Source organism: Dromaius novaehollandiae, chromosome 15 (genome assembly GCF_036370855.1).
Source record: "Dromaius novaehollandiae isolate bDroNov1 chromosome 15, bDroNov1.hap1, whole genome shotgun sequence".
NCBI classification, from domain to species: domain Eukaryota; kingdom Metazoa; phylum Chordata; class Aves; order Casuariiformes; family Dromaiidae; genus Dromaius; species Dromaius novaehollandiae.
The window spans coordinates 16,410,834-16,438,469 of NC_088112.1; the positions used below are offsets into that span (position 1 = coordinate 16,410,834).

Sequence of the window (27,636 nt, forward strand, 5' to 3'; positions counted from 1 at the left end):
TTCTCAGCAGTAGAGACAACTAGATTATTGTTTATTTTTGGCTTGTTTTCACTCTTCCTTGTGCATCCAGTTATGTCCACTGCTGCGACAGGATGCCTGGCTACATGGATGACCTATTCTGATCTTCTGTGCTCTCTTATGTGCTCTCATGGCCTGCTGCTGATGGAGGCCCCAGGTTAGGTAGCCTGCGCCTGTCCCCACCCTTTGGTGATGGTGGGTTCTCCTTCCCCGCTGAGCAGTCTGCCACCGTTACCCAGGGAAGGCTTGTCTGGCCATTTTCACTCTTCCTCCCTTTCCTACTTCTGCCTCTCACTGCCAAGAGCTTTGGCGGTGCTTTGTACAAAAGAGGACCTGGAAAAGGCCAGTGGTTCTGCAGAAGTGTGGGTCACAGGCCTTCTCAGAGCAAAAAAGACAGAAAACAGATATAAATAAATAAAGGAGTTGCTATTTAAGTTAAAATACATTTGGGGCTGGAGTGCAGCTTGCAGGCTGTGCTGCCCCATGGGACCCAGGAGGCAGTGGGAGGCAGGTAGGACAGGACACTAACTAGCACAGGGGCAGCACTTTCCCCTGTCCTGCTGTCCCCGGCAGGCAGCCACATTCCTGCAGTGCCATCTAGTGCCCAGCTCCACTCCACCAAACTTCTCCGGCACCAGACTCCTGGTCCAGGCTGGCAACTGAGTCCTCCTTCCGCCCTGCTTTGTGGTAATACCCCACATTGTCCTCTCTGTGCAGGTTGCTGCCGTGGATGGACAGTTAGACTCACAGCACTGCTCTGGCTTGGAGGAAACTCAGAGGACAGTGTGCCAAGCGTTTGGTCCCATGTCTGTTGGAGATGAGGAGATAAAACACTGCTGACCTTCTCAGGATGCTGCACAGGACCTTCTGCAGGCCATTTGTTCTGGAAAGTACATGGACCTGTGCCAGCAATGAGGCAGAAAGTTGCCTTTGCTGGCTATATTCAAGTCCACCTTGGTGGTTGGTCAGACGACGTGCCCTCCTTCGCTCAGCCACCTAGCCCGATACATGGTACATCCTGGTGTGTCCACGTGACAGAGAGGGGCACTGTAGATATGACCCAGCTTGGCATGAATGATGCCTTGCAACTCCTGGTCTCCCACCTCAGTCGCTGCGGCAAGGGCCAAGAGGAAGTAGCCTGCTGCATCCTGTTCATCCTAACCATAAAGGACAGGGGCAAGCATTAGGAAGTGGTTTAAATGAGGGTCACGCAGTGTGAGGGAACTGGAGCAGAGCCCAGTGGTTCCAGGCAGAACCCTGTGACACTTGACTTAATAGAAATGGGTTCTGTATTGTCACAGCTAAATGCCAGCACTTCTTTCCAAACTGCCTTTCCCCCCCTCAAAACCTGGTGTGCCAGCATTGTGCATATTTATTTTAAAGTTGCTGGAGGATGAAGGGTCACAGGATGCAGCCATCTACATGTGTGGCTGCTCTGTAAGCAAATATGATATTCCACCTTCAGCTCTCTGTCAAGACCAGTATGTTCAAGGCAGCATCATGGAAAGAGGTTTCCTACCTTCAGTTTGTGCAGGGTCAGGTTGCCAAGGTGGCAGTACACCTTGGAGTAGTACAGGGCCTCTTCAGTGCACTGCAGCAAGGGAGAATGCAAGGCAAGTGTCTTCAGGTAGCAATCTTCAGCCATCTCATACATCTGCAGAAAATAGTAGACTGTAGCCAGGCGGTGGAAGGCAACCATCTCTTGTAATTGATCTCCTGGAAAAAGAGTTGCTGATACAGTCAGCCTGCAGCACGCTCCCAAATCATTCCCAGCCCTGCACCCTGAGCCATTTGGGGATGCATTTGTTGAACAGCCCAGATGTGCAGACATCTTCATAAGGAGACAACAAGTTTGAAGATGGCCCAGAGAAGACAGAACCATGGGCAAGGGTTACTGATATCAAGACAGGACAGATTGCCCAGGGAGTATCATTCAACCAGAGCATTTCTTGGGTGCTAGAAAGGGCCATTACAAGACTGGCTCTGTCTTGGACACTTATGCTGGTATTTTGCCTGTTTAAACTATTCTCGCAATGGGAAGGGATGAGTTTATCAGAAGAATCAATGCAGAGAGGAACGGTTGACTTCTGTGCCTTCATCATACTTCCTAGGCCCTGGTGTAGCAACAAGCCTCCGCTCAGCCCAGTCCCACCACACGACAGCAGAGCACTTCCATGTGGCTATCACACAGCTTAAAAAGGGAAGTGGTCTTAAAAAGAGGTTACTCTTTAGGATAAGAATAGGTCCAGAGGTCTTATGAAAGCATGAATATCCTCTTTTCACATGCACACTGTTCTCATCCAGAAAGGAAGGCCCTTCTCCAGGAACTGGTAACTCCCTGTACCCCACAGGTTTGCATTACTCACCCACCCTGGTGCTCAGCCTGGCTGCCAGTGTGGCAAACTCCAGTGCCTTCTCATAGCCCTGCAGCCCAATCTGCAGTTCTGCTAGCTTATTGAACAGCCGTAGCTCTGTCTTAATGGCCTTCAGTTTCCTGGCCAAGGGCACAGCACCTCCCTGAAGAGAGAAAACAGTGAGTCCATCCTGTTCCTAGAGGTATCGGTACTGCACTTTCCTTGGAGAGGTGATAGAACTGCAAGAGATGGACCTAGTGCTTGGCAAGGCAGTCAGTCTATGGGGTGGTTTAGTGCTATAGCAGGGTGCTGGATATCCTGATTCTAGCCTCTCCTTCCTCTTAAAACTGAGTTTCATATCCCAGCGTGTGGTCCTCAGAACCTCACATCTCTGCTGTTCCTTAGATGCCTGAAATTTAGACTCTGAACATGCCCTCAGGAGCAGCCAGCTCACATCTAAAGCTGCCAGGTTTTATAACGTAAGGCCCCTGCCCTTGGGCCTGCTTGGACCATGACCAGGGCCAGGCTGTGTAGAAACTGTAGTGCTTGCTGCTGCCTGCCTGTCCCAGCTGGGGGTCTACACTGGAAGAATAAGGTATAATTCCCCAAAGCCTGGCAGACACCTCCCTGAAGGCTTTAGCTAGGTGCTAAAGGAATCCCTAGAGGAATGCAAAAGGTTTTAAGGCACATCCATCCTCAGCATTTCCTACCAGCACTTCCCTGCTCAGCTCCCTGTCCTGTGACGTCTCCTCTGTGCATCATCCAGGAGGTCAGACAGCATCTAGCCTCCATATGGTGCACTTATTCTTGTTTGGTTTCCTGGGCCATAAGCATTCCTTCAGATCACACCTTACTCAATAGCCCATGTTTAAATCCTCAGCCGTTGGTCGGAGGCTATCTAGGAGAGTACAAGGGCAGTCTTTCTTGGAAACCCTCCTACCACTCTCAAATGAACTTTGGGGAGACCTGAAGCTGTTGCAAAATGTGCCTATGCTCCAGGCTTCCCCATTGCCCCATACACAGCAATGCTCTCACTCTGGCACACTCAGAATTACCCCGTCCCTCTCCACTCTCTTTCCTTTCAGCCTGGCCATGTGGTGTTGCAGCCAGCCCTAGGGGAGAGCTCTCTACGGCTGTCACCTAGTGGGAACACAAGGACAGAAATGCTCAGAGGGGTCAATACCCTATAATACTCCACTGCTCGATCTCTGTTTCGTCTGCCATTAAAAAAGGTATCGCCCGCTTTTTCATAAAGGTCCATGGCCAAAGAGAAGTCCCCAGATTTCACAGCAGTCTGAATGGCTGCCTAGAAGGAAAAGGAACTGGAGTGAGACTTGGAAAGAGACGCTTTTGAAAACAGAGAACTAAATCATCATAGACATGAGTCTCAGTGCTCCAAACAGCATGTGTACATGTTGTCGAGCAGCTATGTGGGCCTGTCATGATGCATTTGCAAGTGATGTGTGCAAGGATGGAGCTGGGAGCCAGATAGCACATCACTGTGCTGGGTCAGTGTGCTGGACTGATCAACTGAGATATCCAAAGGCATCAAGATTTGAGTTGAGACAGTGCAGCCAGCACCTGCCCCAGCCCTGGGCTTTCATTATGGTGTGATGGAGCCAACATGATGATTAACAAGGAGAACAGATAGCCTAGACAGAGAAAGGGCAGGTCCAGCAGGAATGAGAGCAGGTACATTAACTTCTGTGAAGAGCAGGTATTTGTGCCAATCATGCTCTTGGCCCTGGTGTCATCTTCCAGTCAGAACATGCATGCTCTTCCTTCCAGCAGTAGGTTTCCACTGCTCATGAGAAGAGCCTCTTTCCTTTCCAAGATTCCCAGCCCAAAGTGGCTCCTACCAACCCACAACTAGTTGTGATGGGAACACAGCTAGCCAGGATGGGAATGGGGACCAGTCCAGCCACCTCCTCCATACCTGGAAGTACATTTCCACCAGCTCGTCTTCCTGCATGAGATAGTAAAGCCTGCCAGCCTGCAACCAGGCCTCTGCTGCTTTGACTGTCTCCCCAAGATCAATGAAGATCCTTAGACTCTGCTTGGTGCAGTCCAGGGACTGTTTCAAAGCTCTATGATGGTAACAGGCAAAGAAGCGTTACAGAGAAATCACAGGACACCCCCAGCAAACGGCTGCAAACCAACCCCAACACCTCCCCTGTGGCAATCCCATCTTCTCCTCCTACAGTTGCCATTGGTTAGAGACAAATGGACAGTCACAGCTCTTATCAGTGTCCTGGTAAAATGGTAAAAGTCTCCATGCTTTAGTGCATGTGTGTGTGTCATTTGGCAACCTTAGGCCAGCCTGCGATGGCTGCCCATCCTCCAGTGCTCAGCACAGCCCTGTGGCAGCCTGCTCCCAAAGAAGATGCTCCCCATTTCTGCTCATTTCAGCTGACAAAGAGGGTTTTGTCTGGGTCATCCGCAAACCCTACTTGCCACCCCTACGCTAAGCGCAAAAGTCACACCAATGCACAGCACTCCCAGCTACACATGGGAGCACAGACTGTGAGTGCTTGCATGCCTGCATTTTCCAGTCAGTATCTGGTACCCAAAACCACATCTTTGCTTGTTGTTTGTCCCTCGGTGCAGCCAAAGAGACCGGTCTGTGGCCAAACATGCAAGGCCTTGTAGCCCCTTTGCAAGCCACTGGTCACCAGAGGCCAAAGGGACAAGCAGCAGGACAGAGTTACCGGACTGGACACACTGCCGCCAGAAGGACACCGTGGGGAAGACAGGGATGGGCAGTGCCCCAGGTATGTTTGTCTGCTTGGTGCCTCGCCTGCTGGCAACTGGGCTCCAGCTGTCCTTTGAGTTCAGCGAATGTGGTACTTTGTGGTCTTAAATAGCACCGTTCACATGACAGGCGTCTGCTTCCTAAATTCCTTCCCTCTGAACTCACTGTGACCTAACATCCAAATTAATGACAACCCCTGCCCATTTGTCCTTCTGGGGACATGGGAACTAACTCTCCACTATTCGACACATTTGCCTTTAAAAAATAAAGGAAGTCTGTTGTCTGTCCAAGTCTCTTTCATTCCCTTTATGCCTAATCTAATCAGTCACCTGCATGTGTCAAACTGGAGATTGAAAGGTGAGCTGATATGGGGTTTTAAGTACATCCCTGGGGAAAATATTCCAGCAGAGCTAGGAAGGGCAGACTCAGTGGCTGGAAGCTGAAGCCAGATTTATTCAAATAACAGATAAGGAATCTATTTTTACTAGTGAGCAGCAATTAATCATTGGAATAAGCCACCAAAGGAAGTGATGAATTCTCTGTCTCTGTGTCACCTCAGATCAAGGCTGGATGTCTTTCTGGAAAACTGTGTTTGGCCAAACCCAAGTCACATCCCAGCTAACAGCTAAGTGTTTGCCGAGCTATCACAGAGTTCTGGCTGACATTAAACTGTTCTCTTCTTCACTGCACAGTGACAGCTGGCCAATCTCAGCATTTCACTAACTTCAGTGGCATGCAGAAGGCGCAGTTAGAACCACCACACACCTTCCATCCCTTCTCACTAGAGACCCTTGCTCCAAATACCTCAGAAAAGCCACTGTTCTTGTTTTGGGTGAGCAGAGACACCCCTTTATGAGCATCTACACCGGAAAAAGCCATGAGCTGGACTTACTTGGATGTGCCCAGAGCCTGATAGAGCTGGCTGAGGGCCTGCTGGACATTGCCTTCCATCTCTCTTTCCCGGAGCTGTTGTGCCAAAGATACCCAGTGCTCATGGTAGGTAATGCGGGCCTGGAGATTGGGGGACACTTTGCTGTAGAAATGGCAGAGAGACTCAGTGATGTGAAGCTGACCTGCATGGTACAGGGAAGGGAAAAGTACAGATCAAATGGCTGTGTTAGGGATCTAACAGGGTGCCGCACAGAGGTGGGCACTGCCCTGGTTCCCAACAGCAAAGCTGTACTCACTCCTCACATTATGCCACTTCAGGGCAAAAAGCAGTGCCAGTTCGTAACAGAGTCTACCATCGTCTATCCTCTGCCTGTTTATCATGGCCTGTGCTAGCAACAGCAGCACCCGGCCCAGCTCCATCTCCAGGTCTTCAGTGCCCTGGAGTTCAGCATAGAGCTCAGCAGACTGGAGCAGGTAGATCTCAGACAGCTGGCTTGCCCCACGTGAAAGGGTCAGCTGTCCCAAGTTAGCCAGGGTAATAGCCTGGTTCCTCTTGTTCCCAGTTTCTTTGGCTTTGTGTAGGGCCCAGAGGTAATTCTCTGCAGCTTTTTGCACCTGCCCTTCTCCCTTGAGGGCAATGGCCAGCAGATTGTGGACAGCTCCACCCTGAGTCACACTGTCTGTCCCATGCAGAGAATGTAAGAGCTGCCACATAATCTCTGCAGCTGGGCCCGGCTGGCTGTCCAGGAGATACATCCACCCCAAACAGAGAGAAGACTCAAAAGCCTCTTCCTCGCCTATCAGCCTGCTGAGAGCTACAGCTGTGGCTGCATAACAAACCGCCCCATCCAACACGCCATGCTGGAGATACATTCGAGACAAGATGGCACACAGAGTCCTCTGGGTGGGCACAGCTCTGTTCTCACAGCAGAAATTCAGTGCCTGCTTGAGATAGAAGCAAGCCACTGCTGGGATGCTGCTCCTTTCTAGCTGACTTCCCAGCAGCTTGGAAGTATTTTGGAGGATGAAGCCAGCTCTCCAAATGGGTGTTGGTGCCCCCTTGACACCACTGGGAACAAACAACCTGGCGGAGGCCAGTGCAATGTTTGGCAAGTACTTCTTGTCATACAAGTAGCTCAAGATGGGAGTGGCATCCAGTGGTACAGCACTGGTGTCTGGGCTGAGTAAAGTGGTGGCGAGGCATTGAAGACGCTCAGTAAAGGGCAGAACTTCATCGTTTTTGCCCAATTGTAGGAAGAGCTTGACAATAAGGAAGCAGACCCGGGCCTCCAAAGGAGTATTACCCACAGCAATGGCTTCTCTCAGGATGTACTTCATGACCTCCAGCTCATTCTCTGAGCTGAAAGAGTGGCCAGGCAAGCAGACAAGCAAAGTCACTGTTTTCCCCAGCAAGGAGGAGAATTTGTGCTTCATGTTCTGTTTCAAGTAGATGGAGGCAAGGTTCACATGCAATGCAGCCAGCAGGGGCAGATCCCCAAACCCCCTGTCCAGGATGCTCAGGGCTTCCTCAAAGTAGACTCGGGCCTGGGAGAACTTGACCTTTTTGATGCAGAGCTTACCCAAGAGGAAACAGAGCCGGACATGAGCCCAAACTGAATGAGTCCTCTTGGCCCAGTTCCTGGAGGTCTCAAGGTACAAGATCAGTTCATCCTCATCAGAAAAACCATAAAAAGTGGAGCTGAGAAAGGAAAAACTGAGATCATAGAAGCTTTGAAAATTGGGCACATAACTGCCTTGGTTAAGGAAGGTCAGTATGGGGTCAAAGACATCAGCATCCTCCATGTGTCCAACATTCAGGTCAATGAAGAACTTGGGATCATCAAAATCATCTGGCTTCTCCAGGAAAATATCTTCCAGTGTAGCAGGGGCTGATTCGCTCCCTGGGCTAGACTTCTCGGAGGTGCTAGGTGTTGCCAAGCTGTTTATTTCCTCCCAAGACTGGAGCAGCTGGATATCCTTATAGCCCTGGAGAACAGCCTCTGGAAGGGACAGGCAGATCACAGTGGGGTGTTTCCCTATGTCAAAATACACTCTCTGAAGTCATCATAAAAACATCCTATTCTATCCCCTCCACATACTCACCTGATGGTATTTTGGGGAATGTGGCTGTGGGTTCAAAACCATCTACACAGACAAGGAGACAAACAGAAAACAAGAAGCCTAAAGCTTGATCAATGTTAGCATGCAGACACAGCACTCAAACCTTAAAGAGATCTGCTACTACTCTACTAAACCCCAGGACCTGTATTTGGAAGAACAGGCTCACCTCTGGCCCTGGACAGCACACGCAGCTGCAATTGCAACCCCTGCTTCTGGGGGGTCTCCATATAAAAACATGGAGAATGGCTGTCATGTGGTGGTGGGGTGAGCCCTGGCAAACTACAGTTACCCAGGAACAAGCAGGTTTTATTTTTCCCAGGTAGGTTTTATCGGCTGTGTCTCTCTTTAGAGCTTTGTTGTAACTATTCAGAGGTTTCAGATATACATGTGTTTCTGACAGGCTCTACCCCCAGGCTTATTATACCTTCACTGGAGCATCTGGATGCTGAACTGCCTGGTCTGAAAGGTGGCCTGAGCCACCAAGGCCCCAAGCCTTCCCAAGGCTCAGCCCTGCATTACCACATTGCTCTTCTAGGCAGTGAGAAGGCAGAAAACTGAGGCAGAGTAATTAGCTGTAGCCCAAAAGCCACACCGCAAATACAGAGACACTGAGAACAGCACCCAGGAACCCTGGGCTCTTGGCTCCCGCTCTGGGCACAGAGACAGTATCATTGTCACTTTAGCTATGCAATGCTCTTCAATATACACCCAAAGGTCAAAAAACAGCAGGAGACTGGGCTCTGCACAGACCTCTCAGGAGAAGCCACATAGTCATTTTTTTCCATTGGACAGGAGAGAGTTTGATTTCTCCCTGCCTCATATTTCATCCTTTTCCAAAGCCTTTCTTAACCCTCCAGTCTCTCTGAGGAGTTCAGCAGGATCACCTCTTACTGAAAGGTGGTCAACAGCCAGCACCTACAGCCTGCATCAGTCCAGAGCAGCATCTGCCAGGGGTCCTGAGGATCCCTGGAGGCAAAGAAAACTCCTCCAAACTGCAGTGTGGCAGGGACCAGCTCTGGAGGGTATCTACAGCTGAGATACCCGCAGGCTGAGCAGGGGGCTCAGAATTTCTTCCAGCCACAGCAGTTCTCTCACCTGAGCAGCTTGGAGCAAGGAGCTCTGTAGACACAGCCCAAAGCTGCTCTCCAAGGGCACTGATGGGGCTGGGCACCTCAGAGAGGGGAAACTCACCGAGCCGGTACACAGAGGTGATGTCAGTGCGTGCCAGGTCACTGAGCAGGGCGGTGAAGTGCTGCTCACTGCCATTGCAAGGGATGCGCAGGAGGGAGACTTTTTCTTCTTCACTCAGAAACACCAAGCCCTTTCCCCTAGGTCAAGACACACATCAGGAGAAAACAGTCAGTGTCTTCCCCTCCCCTGACACCACTGCTGTGCTGCGGGGTGGAGATGGGCTTTCCCATCCCTCCGCCTCCTCCCACCAGGAAAGCTGTTCTGCAGATGGATGCGAGAGTCTGAACACCTTCCCCATGAGGGATCTCAGACCCAGCCTCTCCGTGGAGGAACCGATGGATGCCAGAGGAAGGAACCCATTGGTCATCTTTGTCTCCAGAAGGGTATCAAACTGGAGCTATGTAATTAAACCAACACAGACACAACTGCCAGGGTCCTCAGAGTGGGACTGTGTCACTCTCCTTCCCCCAGTAACTCCTGTCATGTCCTTAGAAGGGTGTATAATTCTGCTTCATCAGGAACCATGTTATTCTGCCTCAGCATCCCACAAAAAAACAAAAGAGCAGAAGGAAGCAAAGCAAGCCTCATTTTTCTTGGCAGTGCTGACTGTCCCCCATCCTTGCCAGACTCACAGCCCCTCAGACAAAGCTACAAAGTCAAGAACATTTCTAGCTGAAACAGTGGAGCCCGCTGATCAGTGACATCGCTGTACTGGGCTGTCTTCGCCTAAAGTGAGGTCTAATCCAGTGCCAGATTTGTTCCTGTCTAAGAAACCCTGGAGACAAGTGAATTATGATAGCTCTGTCTTGTCAGAAATTCCTGCAACCTGTTGGCAGAAGAGCCTGGCCTGGGCTTCTGGGCAAACCTAAAATGGATCCTTTGTGAAGGCCCTGCAAGTCAGATAACCTGCTCTGGATTCTCACATATACTTGAGCTGGGACTCAGAGTCCACCCTTCCCCTCCTCCTAACCATAAGTTCATGTAGAAAGTAGCAGTAAACTTACAGAGGTTCACAGGCCTCAGGATTTATGCATCTGGTTGGGACAAAGCCAATATTCCCACTGCTTAGAGATTTTCCCACAAACCACGGCAGTCCTGGAATAAGGAAGCCAATGACTTCTATGCTGTCTCCCTTGGAGAAACTCAGTTCATCCCAGGTTCCTCCTCTGTGGTCCTCTTTGGCTGTGCACCTGCCCTTGACTGAGAAACAAAGAAAACAACTGCATTTCAGTGTGTGAGGCCTGCTGTTTAAACTTCCTTGCTAGAAAAAAACTAGGCAAGGAGAGACCACAAGCTTAGCTTGAGAAGGCTGCTTCTTTGTCCCCTAAGATTTATTTATTCCCCTCAGACTCAGACCACTGCAGTTTCTTTCTGAGAAGAGTATTTTGATAAAATATACAATAGGCATGGATAAAACCCTGCAAAGCTGAAGAACGAAACCTCTGAGAGTTGTAGTTTGGAAGGTAGCTGGGAAAATGAAACTGCTGGAGCTTCACAGAAGCTGGCCTGTCTCAGCTTTCTGCCAGAAGTAAATCTTTAACATTGCAGATGTCCATCCCACTATGCATCAAATTCACACCTGCACTGACCTCTCATGTCTAGTGTGCTCTGAATGGTGCCTGCGTCTGATCAGGAATTGCATGGGGCTGATGGGAGAATGGTTGGCATGGGTTTTGTGTGCACACTAGTGGGAGCCTAATTATTTAAAACTTCCATCCTGAAAGGATTCTAGGAGAGAGAAAAAATTGCAGTAGGAGAAGAGAAAAACCAAAGTTAGCAAAAGGATGTCATTAGCAATTCTTTGTATTCTATGCTCTTCAGATCAGCCCTCTAAGCACATGCAATTCCCAGGGTCTGTTCCCCATTCAAGAGAGACCAAAGATACAGTTTTCCCAAGAGCACTTTGCAATGGAGTATCATTGTCAGAACAATAGATCTGCCCTTTGCATTTGTGGCTGAACACGGGTTTGCAAAAGCTGTGTCCTTGCCTGGGAAAAGCAGCCATGTTACACAGATGTCACTCACCAATTGGCTGAGAAGTTGTCCCACTTATCTCCTGGGAGATGCCAAAACTCACAGCATGATTCTTCAAGAACCACCTGCAAGGCAAAGGGTAACCAGAGGGTTACCAGAGGGTCCTCCCTGAGCAGTCCTGTCCTCAGTCCACCCACCACGGAGGACCTCACATGAGCAGGAAAAATATTCTGTCCCCTGCGAGCGCTGGAGCTCATGTGGAGCATGACCAGCACAGCCATCCCAGTAATCCCTTGCTGTGGTGCTACTGGACATGGACCTGCAGCCTTGAGTGTGTCTTCTGCATCCTGCAGAGCCTTATGCATCCTGCAGAACAGGATGATTTTGCCAGCCCACGGAAGAATTTCACTGTATGAATACAAAAGGAGCTGCAGGTGTCTCTGAGGCTCAGCCAGGTGTCTGGCATGAGGCCTCATGTTGACTGGCATTACCTAAGCCCTGGGCCATGTTTTTCTCCAATTACTCATCTATAAATTCCAAATAACTTCATGTATGACCTAAATCAATATCACACCAGAACAAGATGAGAATTAAGTCCTTCGTCCATCCCATGAACAGAACCTGAACTGGTTCCAGTGGCTGTATATACTATGTATGTCCTTATAAAATTATGCAGCCCTTGCCCGCTGTCAGAGGTAAGAGCAGTTCCTCATCCCAGACTTGGTGTTGTGCTGTTGCACCAGGATCAGGAATTAATCTTGGATTGAGCACTGTAACAGAACAGTCTACTTACTGGTAAAATGGGTGAGGTACTGGCTCTAGAGCTGTCACAGGCACCAGGCCTCGTTGACCTGTCAATAAGGACATCCCTTCCCACTTGGATTCTTCTCCAGTGTTCTTCACATGGATCAGCTCATTCCTGTAGAGCCTCAGACCATCCTCTCCCTCCTCTTCTGGCTGGCAGACACTGGGCACTGCCCTGGAAAAAAAGTTACCTGCAGATAGAAAGAGTCATGCCTAGGTGAACTGCATCAGTGCAAGATGGGGCCCATAATGGAGCTACAACGCAGTCCTGCTGAGATGCTTTTGAGGAAGTCCCTACATGTGTGCTACTTCTCACCTTCCTGGAGTAGCAGCCCCAGATATATGGTGGCCAGGCGATCTTCATTTACAGTAACTTTGATCTCTGTGTCCTCCATCAGAGCACAGTTTAGCCAAAACATCTGGTCAAAGAGAAGCTGCTCCAAGCAGCTGGCCACGTAGCCTGAAAGACCAAAGGGGGAAAGCAGTGTCAGCACCCTCCTTTGCTGGAATGGCCGCATGATCTTTGAATATCTCCCAATCTGCCATTTACAACCACATTGTGAGGCAACAGCCTCTAATTCTGCCCCCATTCCCACCAGGTGCAGCAAAGGCACTACACAAAAGGCACCCTCCCGTGTCTTTTTCACTGAGCCAGATAATGCCTTCATAAATCTGTAGATGGTCACCAAGGTCTTTCAATCCATATTCCTTCCTCTTTAAGCTGTCTACCATGGTATATTACTCTATCTTTCATGTGACAGAACACCTTCTCCCAAAATTCTTCTCACGCTGTCTCTTTTTGTCTCCCATACTCTGCTTCATGTCTTGAATACTTTACCTAAAGTCAGATATGTGGAAAATTTCCAGATTTCTTCCAGGGTTTTGAAGGTGAGGATGAACCGATCCTCCTGCGCTTGTACACAGACCAGCCTGGCTGAGAGCTCCTACACAGAGAAGACAAAGCAAGAATAAGGGGAAATCCTGGGGGTCTGACAGGAGTTCTTGGCAGTGTGGTAATAATATTAGAGCCTGGAATGAGAATAGGGAATCTTTTATTAGCCTATTCCAAGCCAGAGCTGTACGAGTTGGTCCTGTTGTCTGGGCTTAAAGGGAAGGTGCTCCAACCAGCTGAGTCTGTCAGCCAAGAGGGATGGAGTAACCACAGTGCCAGCTCCCTATGGTGCAGCCATGGGAGGGCAAAGAAACAGAATTTCCTGCTCCAGATCGTTTCCTCTATCTTACACACCAGAACTACTGTTCTTTTGAAATCCAGGCCCCTGTATCATTCTGTGCATGAGTTAATTTTCAGCCAGGACAGGAACAACTTCCAAATTGCAACTCCAGTGGAGTCAAGAAGAAATCCAGTCCTTCTGAGACTACAACCACAAGGTGTCTGAGGCTGAGAGCAGTGACTGTGCCTTGAGGTAGAAGCTCTTCTTTCACTGTTGCTGGCATTAGTACTTCTGCACTGTTCCAGGTCTTCTGGACAGCTCTGCAGGGAGCCCTGCGGTGCCAGCGCCTTAAAGATCTACAGAGAAGGAGAATTCAGGCCAGGGAATGTCTCTATTACCTGCAGTGATTTTCCTTTATGAAACCACAATACTCTGAGAATCTCTGTGAATCTCCAGGGATGCTGCCTGAGAGGAAATTGTGCTGTCCCTGCACACTTTGCCTATCTTTTGTTCATCTAGGCTGATTTCCAGTACGAGATAGGCAGTTCCACCAGGGACCTAATCCTGTTGCACAGCTCTGATGAACCTAGCACTATGCAGTGCTTGTTATTTAGCACTCACCATAGTGTTATGTGCATGTTCCTCAGGCAGCTCAGTGCCTCCAAAGTCATGTTCCTGATATGAGGTTCAGTTTTGAGTCTACCTCTCCATCATTGTTTTCTTTCCCCTGTTGTTCCCATCCCCTATACATAGTTGCTGTGTCCAGGGACACACACCTACAGGGGCCTTGGAGGAACTGTTCTTTCTCTGCTGGGTTTGGTGCCCCATCCCACATCCCAGGCAGAGCAGGTGCCTTCCAGTGGTATGCTTTCATCTGCCAGGGGCTGGGGCTCCTACCTTGAACAGAGCACAGACTTCTCTGTCGTCATTCTCCAGAGCCCACAGCTTCTTTCTGACTGCTTCCTGGAGCTGGGAATTGAGGCACCGGGAGGAGCGACTCTCAACAGAGAAGAGCAGCGAAATCTCTTGAAAAGGAAATGTGCAGGGTTAAGGGAAGAAGGAGCTCCATGCAGAGCCCCCTCCATTGCTCAGCCTTCCCTGCCATCAGTCCCACCAATGCCTCCAGCCCTCACTTGGTTACAGAGCTCAAACAACATAAACAGATACCATCTCTCTCTAGATACTAGCAACAAAGATGAGAAACTCAAGGAATGCCAGGGGTCTTCAGCTATGGTGCCAGTCGTTGCTACATACAACCACTGGCAAATTGTGTGATGCTGAAGGCAGCATCTTACCTGGCAGAAAGCCCTCCCCGACAGCCAGCAACACTGAAGAGGTGTCCGGCAAGCCTTCTGCTGCCTCTGTAGCAGGATAACTTGGCTCTGGCTCCCCAGCGTTACCTAGCAGGGAGGTGGGACACAGAACAGCTTCTGTCAAATTTTATGGCAGAGGTCTAGAACATTCTACCTAACCATGTCACCTGAAAGCAAAGTCCATGGGTCACATTGCAGATCTGGCTGAAGAACTGTGCGAATCTGGTATCACCTTAAAATCATGCTCAAAAGTGGAAGCAAGAACTCTCGGATTAACGTGTCCTAACTACAAGATATCCTTGATGATTGGCTTCCTCCCAGTGCTGGAGTAACCTTGAAGAGAGGAGACTCCCTTCTTGCTCTAGGGACAGACCCTCATGGAGCAGATCTGGCAGCAAGGTGACTCTATAACAGAGACATTTTTTGGAGGGGATCTCAGAGTAAGAACACTTCTCCAGCACAGGAGAGCCAAGGATTTATAAAATGCTTTGCTTATTAACTTGACAGTTGAAATAAGATTTTCTCCACTCCTGTGCTGGCAATCCAAGCCACATTCTCTCTGCTTCACACATCACTAACTATTGCCAGAAAAGATTCTGGAAGTGAAACTTCAGTTGGTAATTATATTAATAATGGCTGAGGCACATAAAAATCCAGCTTGCTCTTCCACAGCTGCATTGTCTGTGGAGGGATAATAAGATTAAAAAACAATTTTTGTTAGTAATCAAATAGGGCTTGTAAGGCAAGTCCTCTGTACCTAGAAATCCTCTGTACCTAGAGGTCTGGAGCTGGAACAGTCCAGTGGCTTTAGTCACTTTCTTGAGCATAACTATACTTTAAAGTTCATTTCATTTAGTCAGCTTTGCTAGTCAGTAAAATAAATTGTGATTTGCACACAGAATTATAAACCTTACTTGTAGTTAGCAGTAGAAAAGAATCGCCCAAGGCTGGACATGTAATGAATGGGCTTTTCTTTGAAAGAAAAGCCTCTACATTTCACTTCTGAACAGACAATTTAAACACACTTAAAGGACTTCATCCAAGAACTCCATCCCCTTCCACAGAGGTGGGAAACTGAGATAGGAAAGTGAAATGAGTCAGAGGCAGAGTTAAAACAGAGCCTGGCTCCCACCTAGGCTGGGTTTGACTGCGTTTAACATGTCCCTCCTTTCCTTTCCGCATCTGGTTAGCCCCAGGCAAATGCCATTCGGCTTGGCAGGGTCAGCACGGCTGAGGTGTCCCTCCCTTCCCTGGGGCCAGGTACCTGATGCCATGGTCTTCTCCTGCCACCATTTTCCCCGGCGCTCGGCTGCGGTGCGCTGCAGGTGATCCCACCTGGACAGGAGCACGGATGAGCTGGGACAGCAGCAGTCACACTCTTCGCCTGGGGAACATGGGTTGTGGGGAGAGGCATTTGAGGCACCCCAGGAGGATGGTCTTGGCCCAGGGGGTCTCCATATGATTCAAGGACAGCAGTAATGAATGAGGGGCAGTGGGTGCAGGGCGTGTGTGCTGTGACAAGGTGCGCTGGTGGCTCCCTGCAGAGCCGGTTGCCTGGGCAGGCACCAGGCCACAGCTCAGTTGAGAGGACAAACGGGTTTGATCCTCGTTGCACTCACCACTTCAGCATTTATTTTTGTTCGGGTCAGGCTCAGAAAGGGAACTGGGAGATCTTTCAAAAGACAAACTGAAACCGCTGGCAGGGAGTCATTGCCAGTTGTGCCAGTGACTCATCTGCCAGCCTGGTGCTGAAATGTTTTGTAACATCGGTCAGGAAACTCTCCCAGGCCAACCCTAACATGGAGCCAAGCAACAGGTCCCGGGAGCAATGGGCTGTGCTCCTGGCAGCCTGGGCTGAGAGACACACAGCACTTGCTGGTGCCAGCACCGGCTTTCCCCAAGGACATGCAGCTGGAGCAGCTGGCCCTGAACTGCCTCTGTTCTCCATCTCGTTAACAGCCTCATTAGATCATTCGCGCTGCCTTCATGCTGGCATGGGAATCACCTCGCAGGGCACTGTCACCTCTCCCTGCTGGCCCTGGGGACTTGCAGTACCCAAGGGGCCTCTGCGAGTGTTGTAATGGTGCAGGGTGCTCCTGGCAGCAGTGACAGCAGGACAGGGGTAACAAGGGGGCTCCTGAAAACCCACAGCACAGGAATAAGCCAACCCCCTCTGTCACCCTCCTTGGCCAAAATGTCCGATCTCCTTCCCCATGCACCTAAATCCAGTGGAACATGACAGTTGCCCAGCAGAGGCAGGGACCATCTCTGGAGGAGCAAGCAAGCAGCCGGAGGGAGCCAGCGCGCAATGCCAGGGTCTCCCCCAGCAGCTCTGCAGCCACAGGTCTTGCAGCCCTGCTCAGATGAGCAGAGCCATGGGACCCCACGGGCAGCTTACCTGTGCACCCCAGGGACAGGTCCTGGTGCCAAGGGGCCCCCCAGCAGCAGCCCATGTGTACACCATCACCGGCAGCACCGAGTCGGCGGTTGTCGCTGCCACTGGCACGGGGGCAGCAAGCCGCTCGCAGCCCGCGGGTACTCCGGCCCAGCCGGCACTGCGGCTCAGCCCCGGCCCTCCTTACAATGCACAATGTGTCTTTTGATGGGGCAGCGTCCGTGGGGGGGGGGGGCTGGGCCCATCCCACCAGCTGGTGTGCCTGCCCGGTGCCGGCCCCGCCGCTCCCCCAGCCTCCCCTCTCGCCCTCACTTCTGGGAGCTTGTCACCAGGCCCACGTGGCACATTCCTCTCATTCCTCCCACTGGCTGCTGCGCAGGGAGTGCCGTGGCCTGCAGAGCCTGCCCGAGCTTCACGCCAGCCCCTCTGGAGAGCTCCATCCCCATGCAGACCCCGAGCTCCCCCCCAAAGGCAACCCTGGTCCTGACGCTGCCGCAAGCACCTGTCTCACCTGCAGGGAAACCCCGCTGTGGCTTGTCCAGCATCCTCCATCCAGGCCTTGCTCTGTGGCTGTTCCTGGACTGGCCTTCCCGCCGCCCAGCAGAGCCAGCGCGGCAGCACTCTTCCCGTTTCACGAGGGCAGGTTTGACCACACCACGCAGAGCTCACTGGAGCAGAGCTACATCCAAGCAAGCCAAAAACAGGTTCCCTGTAAGCACAAATACTGTTGGCACATACAAGGCTAGAAAGCCCCATCTTGTTACTGAAGAATGGCAGAACTCTTTGATTCCCAGGTGTGAACACCAGGAGGGACCTATCTGGCTGCTGAGCTGCATCCCTTGGGCAGCCAGGGTGATCTCTCATTCCCTCTTTGCTTACATGCCCTGTGGCCTTCCCAGCCTCCAGGACTAGGACTCCTGAACAGGCTATTAGTCCCCAGTGTGTACTGGCGGCAGATGCCTGCAGATCATCTCCTGGGAAGGTCAACATAGCCCCTGCAAAAAAAAGTCTAGGGAGAGAAGCAACAGACAGGACTTTTTTCGCGATGAGACCTTCAGCAATCGGCTGATCCTGGAGCCTCCACAGCAGTGATTTGTTTGCTGTGGTGTGCTCCACAAGCACTGCTGGCTCTCCCAGAGGCCCAAACTACCACCCTGTGCATGATGAGGCCTTGAGCTTCTCCAGAGAAGGCAGTGGGTAGCTGCTCACCAGACAGACTCCTGTGCCATGATGGGGGCTGCCAGGCCCTGTTGCATACCCCTGAGGAAGAGCATGAGGAATATTTGGCTGTGGGATGAGCTGTGGTGTCCGTACTCTAGTAAGAGTCTCTTTCTGCCCCAAGCTTGATTCCTTGCTCACATCTCGCTGCGGCTCGCCCTCCCCCCTGACCTCCAGACATCAGGTTGCAAAGTGCCCTTGCTGTCTCCCAGCACGCTGCTGTCAAGCTAATCCTCTTTCCCATGAAGCCCCAAAAGCAGTGCAGCCGAGAGGACCTGCGAGAAGGTGAGCTGCTGGGAAAGGGCTGCGCTGGCTCTCCCTTTGGCAAGGAAACTGTCTGCTTCTGTTGCACAGAGACCCTGAAAAGCTCCATATTTAGAAAACTCCCCAGGTCAACCTGGAGATATTATGAAGATCCAGGAACCAGGGAAATTCACATCCAGATGCGGACTTTGGCATGTCTACCTGCATTCAGAGCACACAGACCAAGTTTCTGTGAGGAGTTCAGGTGCATCTTTACAGGAAGACATTCTGTCACTCAGAATGCTATTTGTTTTAGCAACAGCTGTGCATCAAAGTCTTTTACCGGGCAAAATACTGATTTTTTTTTAAATATCAACAGAAGATTATGTTTCACCTTCTAAACAAAGATATCATCATTTGTGGTATTGAAATTTCTTTTTGCTTTTAAATTTACCTAAATAAGTCAATGACCAAAACCAACCCTCTAAAGGCAAAGATATCAGCCTCCTGTTTGACCTGACATGTAACCTTCCTTTTGGGCAGCAACCCAAAAAAACTCCAGTTCTGCTGCCTGCCCTGTTGATTACTTCTCCATGCCCTCGATCTCCTCTGGAAATCCCCCATTGCTCCTGCTGAAGGTCTCAGCCTGGGCATCCTGGAAAAGCCCTATCTTAATAAGTGCACTAGCAGCTTGTGAGGGGCCCTCGCACGGGCTGGCTCCCCAGCCCGGTGGGGACTGCTGTCAAAGCCAGCTCTCAGGGGTCTCTTCCCTTTGCAGCCCCTGCATAGCCAGCGCCAGCTTGGCTGCTCCAACGGGAGGCTGCTCACCAGCAGACCCCACTTTTCTCCCCAGGGTGTGAAGCAAGAGACAGGCCCCTGCCCATCTGCTGTCCACATAACCTTTGCTCAGGGGATACAACCACTGCAAACACTGTCCATCTCAAGGGTTATCACACACCACCTTTCATTTGAGCCGAATTTGCTTCATTAAATCTAGCATGTCTGCAGCTGTGATTTCTCCTTTCATTCTCCTATCAGAGCAGTTCCTATGTGTAAAGGATCCAAAACAAACCTATTCTTCCCCAGTTTCCCCATTACCTCCATATCTGAGCCTCAGATTCATTTGGGTCCAAAAACCCATGCTCTCCTCCCCAGCCTGGATTTATGTAGCCATGGCCCTGCAGTGGACTGCTGGAAACACCTGCAAGCTGCCCTTGCTGGCCATGTTTACGCAGCTGGGGACAAGCCACGCAGGCACGCAACAGGCATCCAGCGGGAGACCAGGCGCAACGGAGGCAACCGCAAGGGTGAAGCGGTGCGAGCGGCTGTACTGACCTGCTCCTCAGCACTCATCTGCGCAGGTTCGCTCCGCTCCCCAACATTGCTCCTAAGCATCGTCTTCCTCTCAGAGAAGTCTTGGCTGCGAAACTCCGACCTTTCAAAGCAGGGTCCCCAGAGGGAGCGCTGCCGGACTCGGAGACGCAGAGCGCGCCTATGCGTGTGCGTGTGCGTGTGTGCGCGCAGGGGTGTGTACGTGTTCGCAAGGCAGGCGAGCGAGCCCAGCGCTGACGCTCCCTCGCACAAGGAAAGGAATTTCTTCTGAGAGTGGCTTATCATCTTGGGAACCTCCGTTTCCTAGCAGAGCCGCCGAACACGGAGGTCAATGAGTTACCAGGGAGTTATGCTGTAATCAGCCCAGCGTGTCCATGGATTGCCGGCTCCCGAGGGGAAGTGCAAGCCCCAGGGACTACCTGCGTGCTGGGTTTGCAGTAAACAAGGGCCGGCGAGGCTGCCTGCGGGCGGAAAGTCAGGGAACAGGTTGGGGTGGTTTTCAAGCCGATCGGTGTCCACGCGGCTGGACCAGCCACGGGTCCAGCTTGTTGCAAGCGGCTGTTTTGCGTAAGCCGGCTGTGCTGGCACGCACCCATGCCCTCCTCCCGCCCCGTCCCCGAGTCCTTGAGGCTCGGGACTTTCTGTCCTCGTCACACTTCACCTGCCCCTGCTGCAGCAAAGCGCCAGAGGAAAAGCTCTACCTACGTCAGGATTTGGGCATCCTGGGGAGGTAGCGGGGAGACGCTCATCACCAAAACTTCCTTCTTTTCTGAGACACCATAAATACAGATCAACAGAATGAGAGACCTGTGGACCCAGGAGCATTTGTGCAGCCAGGCTGCACTCTGCAAACAGTCCGTGCAGAGAGATATGGAGGGGGGTTTTTTTGTTTGCTTTGAAAACGATGAAAGAGTTAACATCGACCTTTTCTGATATGCCTGCTTCCTTCTGGGAGTGCTCAAGAGTTGGTCATTCCCTGGCAGGTTCAAAACAACCCCCCTTTGCTTTTCATTTTGTTATTTAAAAATGAACCTGAAAGAAAAAGGAAGTCAGCCTAAACCTGACTTCAGTTGGGAGAAAAAAAACAAACACGATGAAACATTTTGTTTCAGATCAAATGAATTTCTGTTTCATGCTTTTTTTTTTTTTTTCCTCTGATACTGTGCGGGGAGACCTGTTTTGGTGTCAGCTGGGGCAGTGTTTTCCTTCCTTCATCCTCCGCAAACTCACCCGGGCCGAGCAAGGACTACGGCTGGGAGACACCGAGCCCACACTGCACGTTGCCACACAGGGAGGGCAGAGTCCCGAGCCTGTTGTGGCAGGAGTGAGCAGGACCGGCAGCGTCATTTTCTCATTCTCACACTGACTCTCTGCTTTTGCTTTCACCCTCTGTAAAATGGGCGCAGAGCTGCTGAGAGACACCCCCAAACAGGCCTTCTCCTGCAAACGGAGGGGGCTCTTGCACAGGAGGGGGCTCTTGCACAGATGCAGTCCAGAGGGGAAATGCAGCTATTCCACAGCAAACCCTGCACAGCAAGTCACTGAAATGTGGCAGACCAGCCTGATCCTAAAGACATTTCTTTTCCGTTATGGCCCCCCCTCAAGAATTTTTTCTCTTCCAAGACCCCTTTTAGTCATCTGTGTTCTGTGCAGCAACAGGGCTGCACAAGCCAAAGCTGCTGTCTGCACAGGGAAATTTGGTTCATCCAGTAACTAAAGGGTTAAGCAGACTCTAGGGCTGAACTAAGCTGAACTCCAGCACTTCATTTTCAGAAATGCTGAGGCCTGCTCCTCTCCTCCGGCTTGCATTGTTTTCAGCCAGAAGCAGAGGAAGTAAGTGCTCTTGGAAAACAGACTGTGTGTATCGGCTGTGCTTCTGCAGGGCAGCATGCCTTCGATCCCTGGTGCAACAAATACTGCAGTCGGCAACGGCTCCCAGACTAATTTGTCAGGCTGATAACATCTGGGATTTGGCAGCATATGAGGAGCAGTCTGGGCTGCTGCTTTGAGATCTCCATGCTGGTATTTGGTTATGAACCTCCAAGCATCCTCTCTGCTCCTGCATAGCGCTCTCCAACCATGAGCAAGTTTTCAAAGGCAGCAGCGTGCACTGCCACCGCCCAGGAGAGCCTCCAGACTTCTCGGAGACAGAGCAGGGAAGTGGAGGCTGCAGATAAGGCACGGGAAGGAAGAAGGAAGGACCAGAGCCGGTCAGCTGAGCTCAAGGGTTTGAAGATCATTGCAGGTCCTGCCAGGCACTCTGTGTTGCTGAAAGTATCCTTCTGTTAGCTTACGCCTCTGCGCAAACAGGTTGGGGGTTTTTCCTACTCAGCCTGCGGGAAGGCTTGGGGGCCTCAGGGAAAGCCTCGCTGTGTTACACAATGTGCAGGTGTCTTGCAGAGACAGGCTTTGCTGAATGATCAGGTACAGGAGGCAGCTAGGAAGGGCAGCAGTAAGCACGTGTCCCCACAGTCCCTGTTTCTCAGTGTCTCTCCGAGACTGAGCTCTTCCAGCGCTTTCGGTTATTGCCTGTCTCCCCTAGACATCCTGCTCCAGCATCGCTGGGGCCGTGCCTGCAGCCTCCGCTCCAGCGCGTTGCTTTGCCAGGGCACCCTACCCAGGCGATGGCAGAGCTATAGCCCCTGCTGGTGCCAGCACTGCTTTGGGGACAGCTGGGGCGGACGGCCACAGCCTCACACCCCACAGCAGTTTTTAGGCACAGCGCTCTGTGGGAAAACCTTTCTGCCTCTAGAGCAGCTTCTTCCAAGGTCACAGGGGCAGAAAGGTGGCCTGGACATCATGTCCTCTGTGAGATCTTGGCAAATAGCTCATGACGGCATAGCATACTCTCAAGACACTTATCCCACCTCTTTCTGTCTCCTGTCATGATTCTCCCTGCCTGCACTAAGACAAGGTTATAGGGATGAGAAGTGTTATGCCAGGCTTTTCACCACAGAGCAACTTCGCTCCATACTGCACAAGGACCCCTCAGCCCCAGCAGAGGACACAAAGGGAAATGACAATATGTGTCATGAGCTTTCAACATCCCCAGCTCGTCCCAGGTCCCCATGCAGTGCAGTTCCAGACCCCCTCACTCTTCTGAGATGGGGCTGCTCTTCATGTGACCTTTTCCCCCACAAATGCAGAACAAGATCTTGCCCTTTCTGCTGCCCTTCTCTAACTGATGCCTCTTGTGTAGCCTTCATGCCCCCTCTCCACTCCAGACACCCCTTTCTAGGCCCTCCCTCTGCCATGAAGCCCAGCCCCTGCCATAGCAAAATGGTCCCCACCGCAGGAATCAGCCCCACAACCTGCAAGCTCCCATGCTGCTCCCCAGGGCGACACGAGGAACATCTACCCAGGAAGTACCTTGCAGCCTTGCCTGTGCTGGGAGCCAGCAGGGAAATCCCCTCCGGTTCCTCCTTCTCCCCTGAGAGCCTGACGTTTGGCTGGCAGCAGGGATGGCGGGATGGGATACTTCTGGCACTTACAGCAGCAGAAGATGATCCCCAAATGGTGGAAAGCCTCCCTCGACCGCCTGATTTCTCTTTGCCGATGGAAGAGCTGCTGCAAAAAGGTCCATGAGCTCCACCCTTCCTGCTGTGCCCATCCAGTCATGGCTTCTCTCCTTGGCCCCTCATCCCTGCTGTTATCCCAAGCTGGAAATATCTCTGCCCTTGCAATGGCCAGAGCATTAAATGGCCTTAACCCTATCAATAATGCAGGAGAATTGATGGCAGGTAGCTTGGAGACAGCCGCCGGCCCCTGAGGGACTCCCAGGCCTCCCTGAACGTCACCAGGAGGGGCCTGGGGTGCGGATAAATGCCTGGTGCCCACATCAAGGCTGGGGAGCTCAGGCAGGAGCTGGGGTGCCAGGAGCCCTCCTGGCTTGGCTCACCTTGGCAGACCCAGAGCGAGCTGAAGGAGAGCCTCTTTGCTGACCTATGTGAGCTGACTGCTCACTGGCCACAGGGCCAGAAGGGAAAGGGAGAGCAGCGGCTGGACAAGGACTGTGGGCAAGGGGCCGTTTAGCCTCGTTTAGCCTTTGCACCATGGTCATGCATGCTGGGCAGGTTTTCCCTAGGCCCCAGCAGCCCTTTGATACCAGATTGTGCTGGGGACAGTAGAGGTAGCTCGAGCTGATGTGTCCCCTGGGGGCACAACTGGCTGTTGTGAAGTCCACAGGTACTGGGGAGTCCAATAAACTGGGGGGAAAAAAAAAAAAAAAAAAAAAAGGCACTGCGCCTTTCTTTGACAGAGGCTTGGAAAGCCATTTCATTAGGACTACGTGCCGGAGAGATGCAAATCTGAGCTGGTTTCCTGCAAGTCACAGGCTGGTCTGGGAGCTGCTCGTGCTCTGCAGAAACCGGTTGATGCCAAAGGTCAGTTCTGCTTGCTAAAGTGAGCAGAGATGGGGGGGGGGGGGGGGGGGGGGAAGCAGGGCTCAAACTGAAGGACAGAGGGGTACTGAAAAATGAAGCTTTATAAAAACACTCATTCTGCTGAAGGTGGCTAAGAACACAATCCTCACATTGCTTCCTCTTGGATGTGGCTGCAGCAGTAACCACGGGGCCGTTCAGCAGCTGCAGGGGAAAGCAGGGGGCTGTGCAGGCTTGTAGCAAAGGTAAAATCACTGATAATCAGTTCCTCCACTTACCTGCGGTGTCCCGCCGTCACCTCCGGGTGCCGACCTCTCCCCGCAGGGCCGACTCTGCAGCGCGGCCGCACATCCCGGACGCCACCGGTCCCTCCTGCTCCGGTCCCAGCCCGGCGCTCCCAGGCCCAGCACCCGCGGCGCTGCCTGCCCCGGCCGGGCGTGGGAACGCTTGAGGGAGGGCGGCCGGCCGCGGGAAGGGGCTGCCCACCTGGGAGGCGACGAAACGGGCCCGCGGGGAACAGGAACCGGCTGGCTGCTTGCTGCCTCCGCGGCGGGCAGCGCCCTGCGGACACCTTGGCAGGAACTCCGATAAGAAACGCTCGCGGACCTTATTAAATGCGGCTGATAAGGCCCCTGCTCAGCGTCGGTGCCCGGCTCCTGGCAGGCACCCAAAAGCACCATTGTTGCTGGGGCCGTAAGACAAAAACAAGCCGGCGGCACTTCCCCCTGGAGAGTGCACGCAGGGTCTGTGCTGGGCCGTATCGAGCACCGCAGCCGGCACTTGCTGCCCTTATCTCCAGACCGAAGCAGCGCGGCAGGGGCTGTCATATTCCAGCTCCCGGCTCTGCCATGGGCGGACATGCGGTGACGGACACCAACGACGTGACACATGGCCCTGCCTTGGCCTTGCGGTGCCGCTGGGGTCACCGTGCCCGGCGAAGGGGATGGGAACGGGGAGCCGTGAATTCAGAGCAGCCACCGGGTGCAGGGACAGGTCTCAGCCTTGGCGGTACTCCACGCAGCCTAGTTTAGCAGGGCAGAGAGGGGGATCAGCCTTTTCGGAGGCTCCCATCCCCTTTCCCAAGGCAGGTTTGGGATGCAGCCCCTTGGCAGGCAGATCTCGCTGCTTCAGCAGGAGCCTCCGGTGTTGCCAGGGGGCTCGTGTCGGTGCAGGGCGGGGGGCTGCTGGGTTTGACTGCCCCCATCGAGGGCAGAGCTTGGGACCTGCAGGGACAGGCACGCATCTCTTCCAGCGACCTTCTCGTGGGCTTCGAAATGGGAACGCCTGAGCCCTGCCTTGCCTGCTGTGCTCACTGTGGTCTCATGTGGGTCACCTTGCTTCTCCATCTCTGCTTCCCAGCTGCAGCCCTGTAGGAGAATTCATTAGCTAATAGCCGCAAAGCCCATGGAGGTGCAAAATGCCAAGCAGCAGGGCTCTCTCCCTGCAGGATATTAATTGCCAGTGCCAATAGATGGCAGCAACTACCGCGCCATCAGCATCCTGGTCCCAGCGCCAACCAAGCCTTGCAAAAACTGGTTTGGAGCCAGGCCACAGTCCGGCTGCCCAGAGCCCACGGACACCAGCAGCCCGCACGCTGCCACGGGGCCACAGGCTGCAGCACGGCACTGTGCCGTGCCGTGCCATGCTGTGCTATGCGGTGCTATGCCACGGATCAGGGCATGTGGCACAGCACAGCCCCAGAAAGCAGAAGGTCACCCAGCACCACGACAGGAGTTGGGATGAGTCCTCGCAACTCCGCGGTCTCACCCCACCCTCTAACCAAGGAGCGAAAACCAGTGCCATATCACAGAGAAAGGATAAAATTGTCAATAACCAGCTAGTTCCCACCTTATAATAAACATTAAATGGGGAAAGCGCTGTGAGATTACAGCCGAGGAACCTGGCTTGCAAGGGAAAATGAGGGGAGACTCTGTTATATGGGAACAGAGTCCTGAGCACCGACACCGTGCTCAGCACTGACATGAGCACCACCGGCCGGATCCAGCAGCACCCCCGGGATCCCTCCCCTGCTGGGAGTACAGGGGCCAGGAACCGCTGGCTGCTGATTTGCAAAACCCATCCTCCGTGTGCTGCGATAATGAGCAGTCCATGAAAGGCACACTTATTTCCAGTGGTGTTTTTATTGTCTCTGCTCTAAAGGCCCTGCGGGTCAGCTAACGCGCCAGGCAAGCCCCACCTGAGATTTCCACAAAGGTTGGTTCAGATGCTGCACTGAATAGAGCCGCTGGAAAATGAGAAGGGGAAATTGGTCAAAATGTCAAAATTGTTCTCACTGGAGAGGTTTCCGAAGGAAATAGGTATCATTTGAAAATAGGTCTAGAAAATCATATTTTCAAAATATTTCATTTTAACTTCACTGTTTCCCTATTTTTCTCCCTTCTAGCCTCTCTTTTCCTCCCTTATTTTTCCCTTCCTCCATTTTTACCCTTTTCCTATTTTGCCTTTGAAACAGAAATAAAAATAAAAAGGACAAGAAAGGAGAATGAAAAATGACAAGCTGAGCATGGCCCCTCCCAGATCTCCTATTTTTCATTTTTCAATTTCATCCAGTAGGAAAATGTTCACTAAAACTTCTGCTTTGTTCACCTTGAGACCACAAAAGCATGTATAAAACCCCAGCCTCCTTCATATTACTTTTCCTTTCAATATTCACATGATATGAGCTGTAAGGGGCTGAGTAAATACGTCTCCCACACAAATAGCCCCAAAAAACAAATTTAATGTCACTTTCCCCCCAGCCAATAACACCAGAAATCTTCTGATAGGAGCAGCGCCCACCAAGAAGCCTGAGCAGTGACGTGACTGATATAAATCACTTCATCTGTCTCACTCAGCTCAAGCTCCATGTATCAACCATAAATTAAGGGGAAATATTTAAAGAAATCTTTTGATAATTTTGGCCAGCTCATAGTTCGGGGGTGGAAAAAGAAATCAGTATTTGTAGACTTTCCTTTGGCAGAAAAAGAGAAAAACTAATTAAGATATTACTTGCTTATGCTGATTTGGATTTTGTTTTGAAGCTCTTTTAACGATGCAGGCAACATGAAAAGGTGTTGGTGTTGATGTCATTTCATTTCAAGAAGAAACAAAGCATACCAGTGAGGCTGAAATGTCTCGTTTTGATATTTTTCAGGGTGGAACATTTAGATTTTTCAACTCACAAAGCTTTGTTGCTTTAATTTTTTTGTACATAAAGCTGAAGTTGAAATCAGAATGAAAGGTTCCAGTTAAGCTAATTAATCCAAACACTTTGATTCGATCCCATTGTGTTGTCTCAGTGGTGTTCTCTGCGAATTTATTTTAAGCATCTTCGTTCCATTTATAGAACAGAGGAAAAAAAAGGAAAACATGAGATTTCCTACCAAAGAGAGAACCTGCTGCGTATCCAGGCCTAGCAATCCCGCTCAGCTCAGACGGGGCAGCGATGGGCGACACGACCGCACTCCCAGCGCGCACGG

The 27,636-nt window shown here is 51.7% G+C and overlaps 1 protein-coding gene across 7 annotated transcripts; it reads right to left on the minus strand.

Moving 5' to 3' along the window:
• On the minus strand, positions 1 to 24,735 carry SH3TC2 (SH3 domain and tetratricopeptide repeats 2). Of its 7 annotated transcripts, none has more exons than XM_064521028.1 (19): positions 24,436 to 24,735; positions 17,497 to 17,694; positions 15,855 to 15,974; positions 14,573 to 14,677; positions 14,175 to 14,302; positions 12,944 to 13,049; positions 12,422 to 12,565; positions 12,095 to 12,296; positions 11,353 to 11,426; positions 10,332 to 10,527; positions 9,328 to 9,464; positions 8,119 to 8,160; positions 6,312 to 8,015; positions 6,017 to 6,197; positions 4,309 to 4,459; positions 3,556 to 3,678; positions 2,385 to 2,535; positions 1,538 to 1,734; positions 1 to 1,175 (listed from the first exon to the last, which is right to left on the minus strand). In XM_064521028.1, exons 2-19 carry the CDS (start codon positions 17,528 to 17,530, stop codon positions 984 to 986), a joined length of 3,987 nt encoding a protein of 1,328 aa, XP_064377098.1. In that variant the 5' UTR covers positions 17,531 to 17,694; positions 24,436 to 24,735; the 3' UTR covers positions 1 to 983. The 7 variants fall into 7 exon arrangements, 6 of the variants coding, with proteins under 6 accessions (XP_064377098.1, XP_025978508.2, XP_064377099.1 ...); XM_026122723.2 differs by lacking the exon at positions 24,436 to 24,735 and adding an exon at positions 19,782 to 20,416; XR_010391750.1 differs by lacking the exon at positions 24,436 to 24,735 and adding an exon at positions 19,782 to 20,418 and having other exon boundaries at positions 1,147 to 1,175; positions 2,389 to 2,535.
• Positions 24,736 to 27,636: the final 2,901 nt, after the last annotated feature.

Bases quoted from the DNA above. Each gene is read 5' to 3' on its own strand.
- SH3TC2 (XM_064521028.1), bottom strand. From the start codon at position 17,530: ATGCTGGACAAGCCACAGCGGGGTTTCCCTGCAG. The intron at 13,050-14,174 runs GTAGGAGCCCCA...TTCTCTGTGTAG, and splicing joins AAGTCTGTGCTCTGTTCAAG to GAGCTCTCAGCCAGGCTGGT. The intron at 6,198-6,311 runs GTGAGTACAGCT...TGTACCATGCAG, and splicing joins GAAGTGGCATAATGTGAGGA to GTCAGCTTCACATCACTGAG.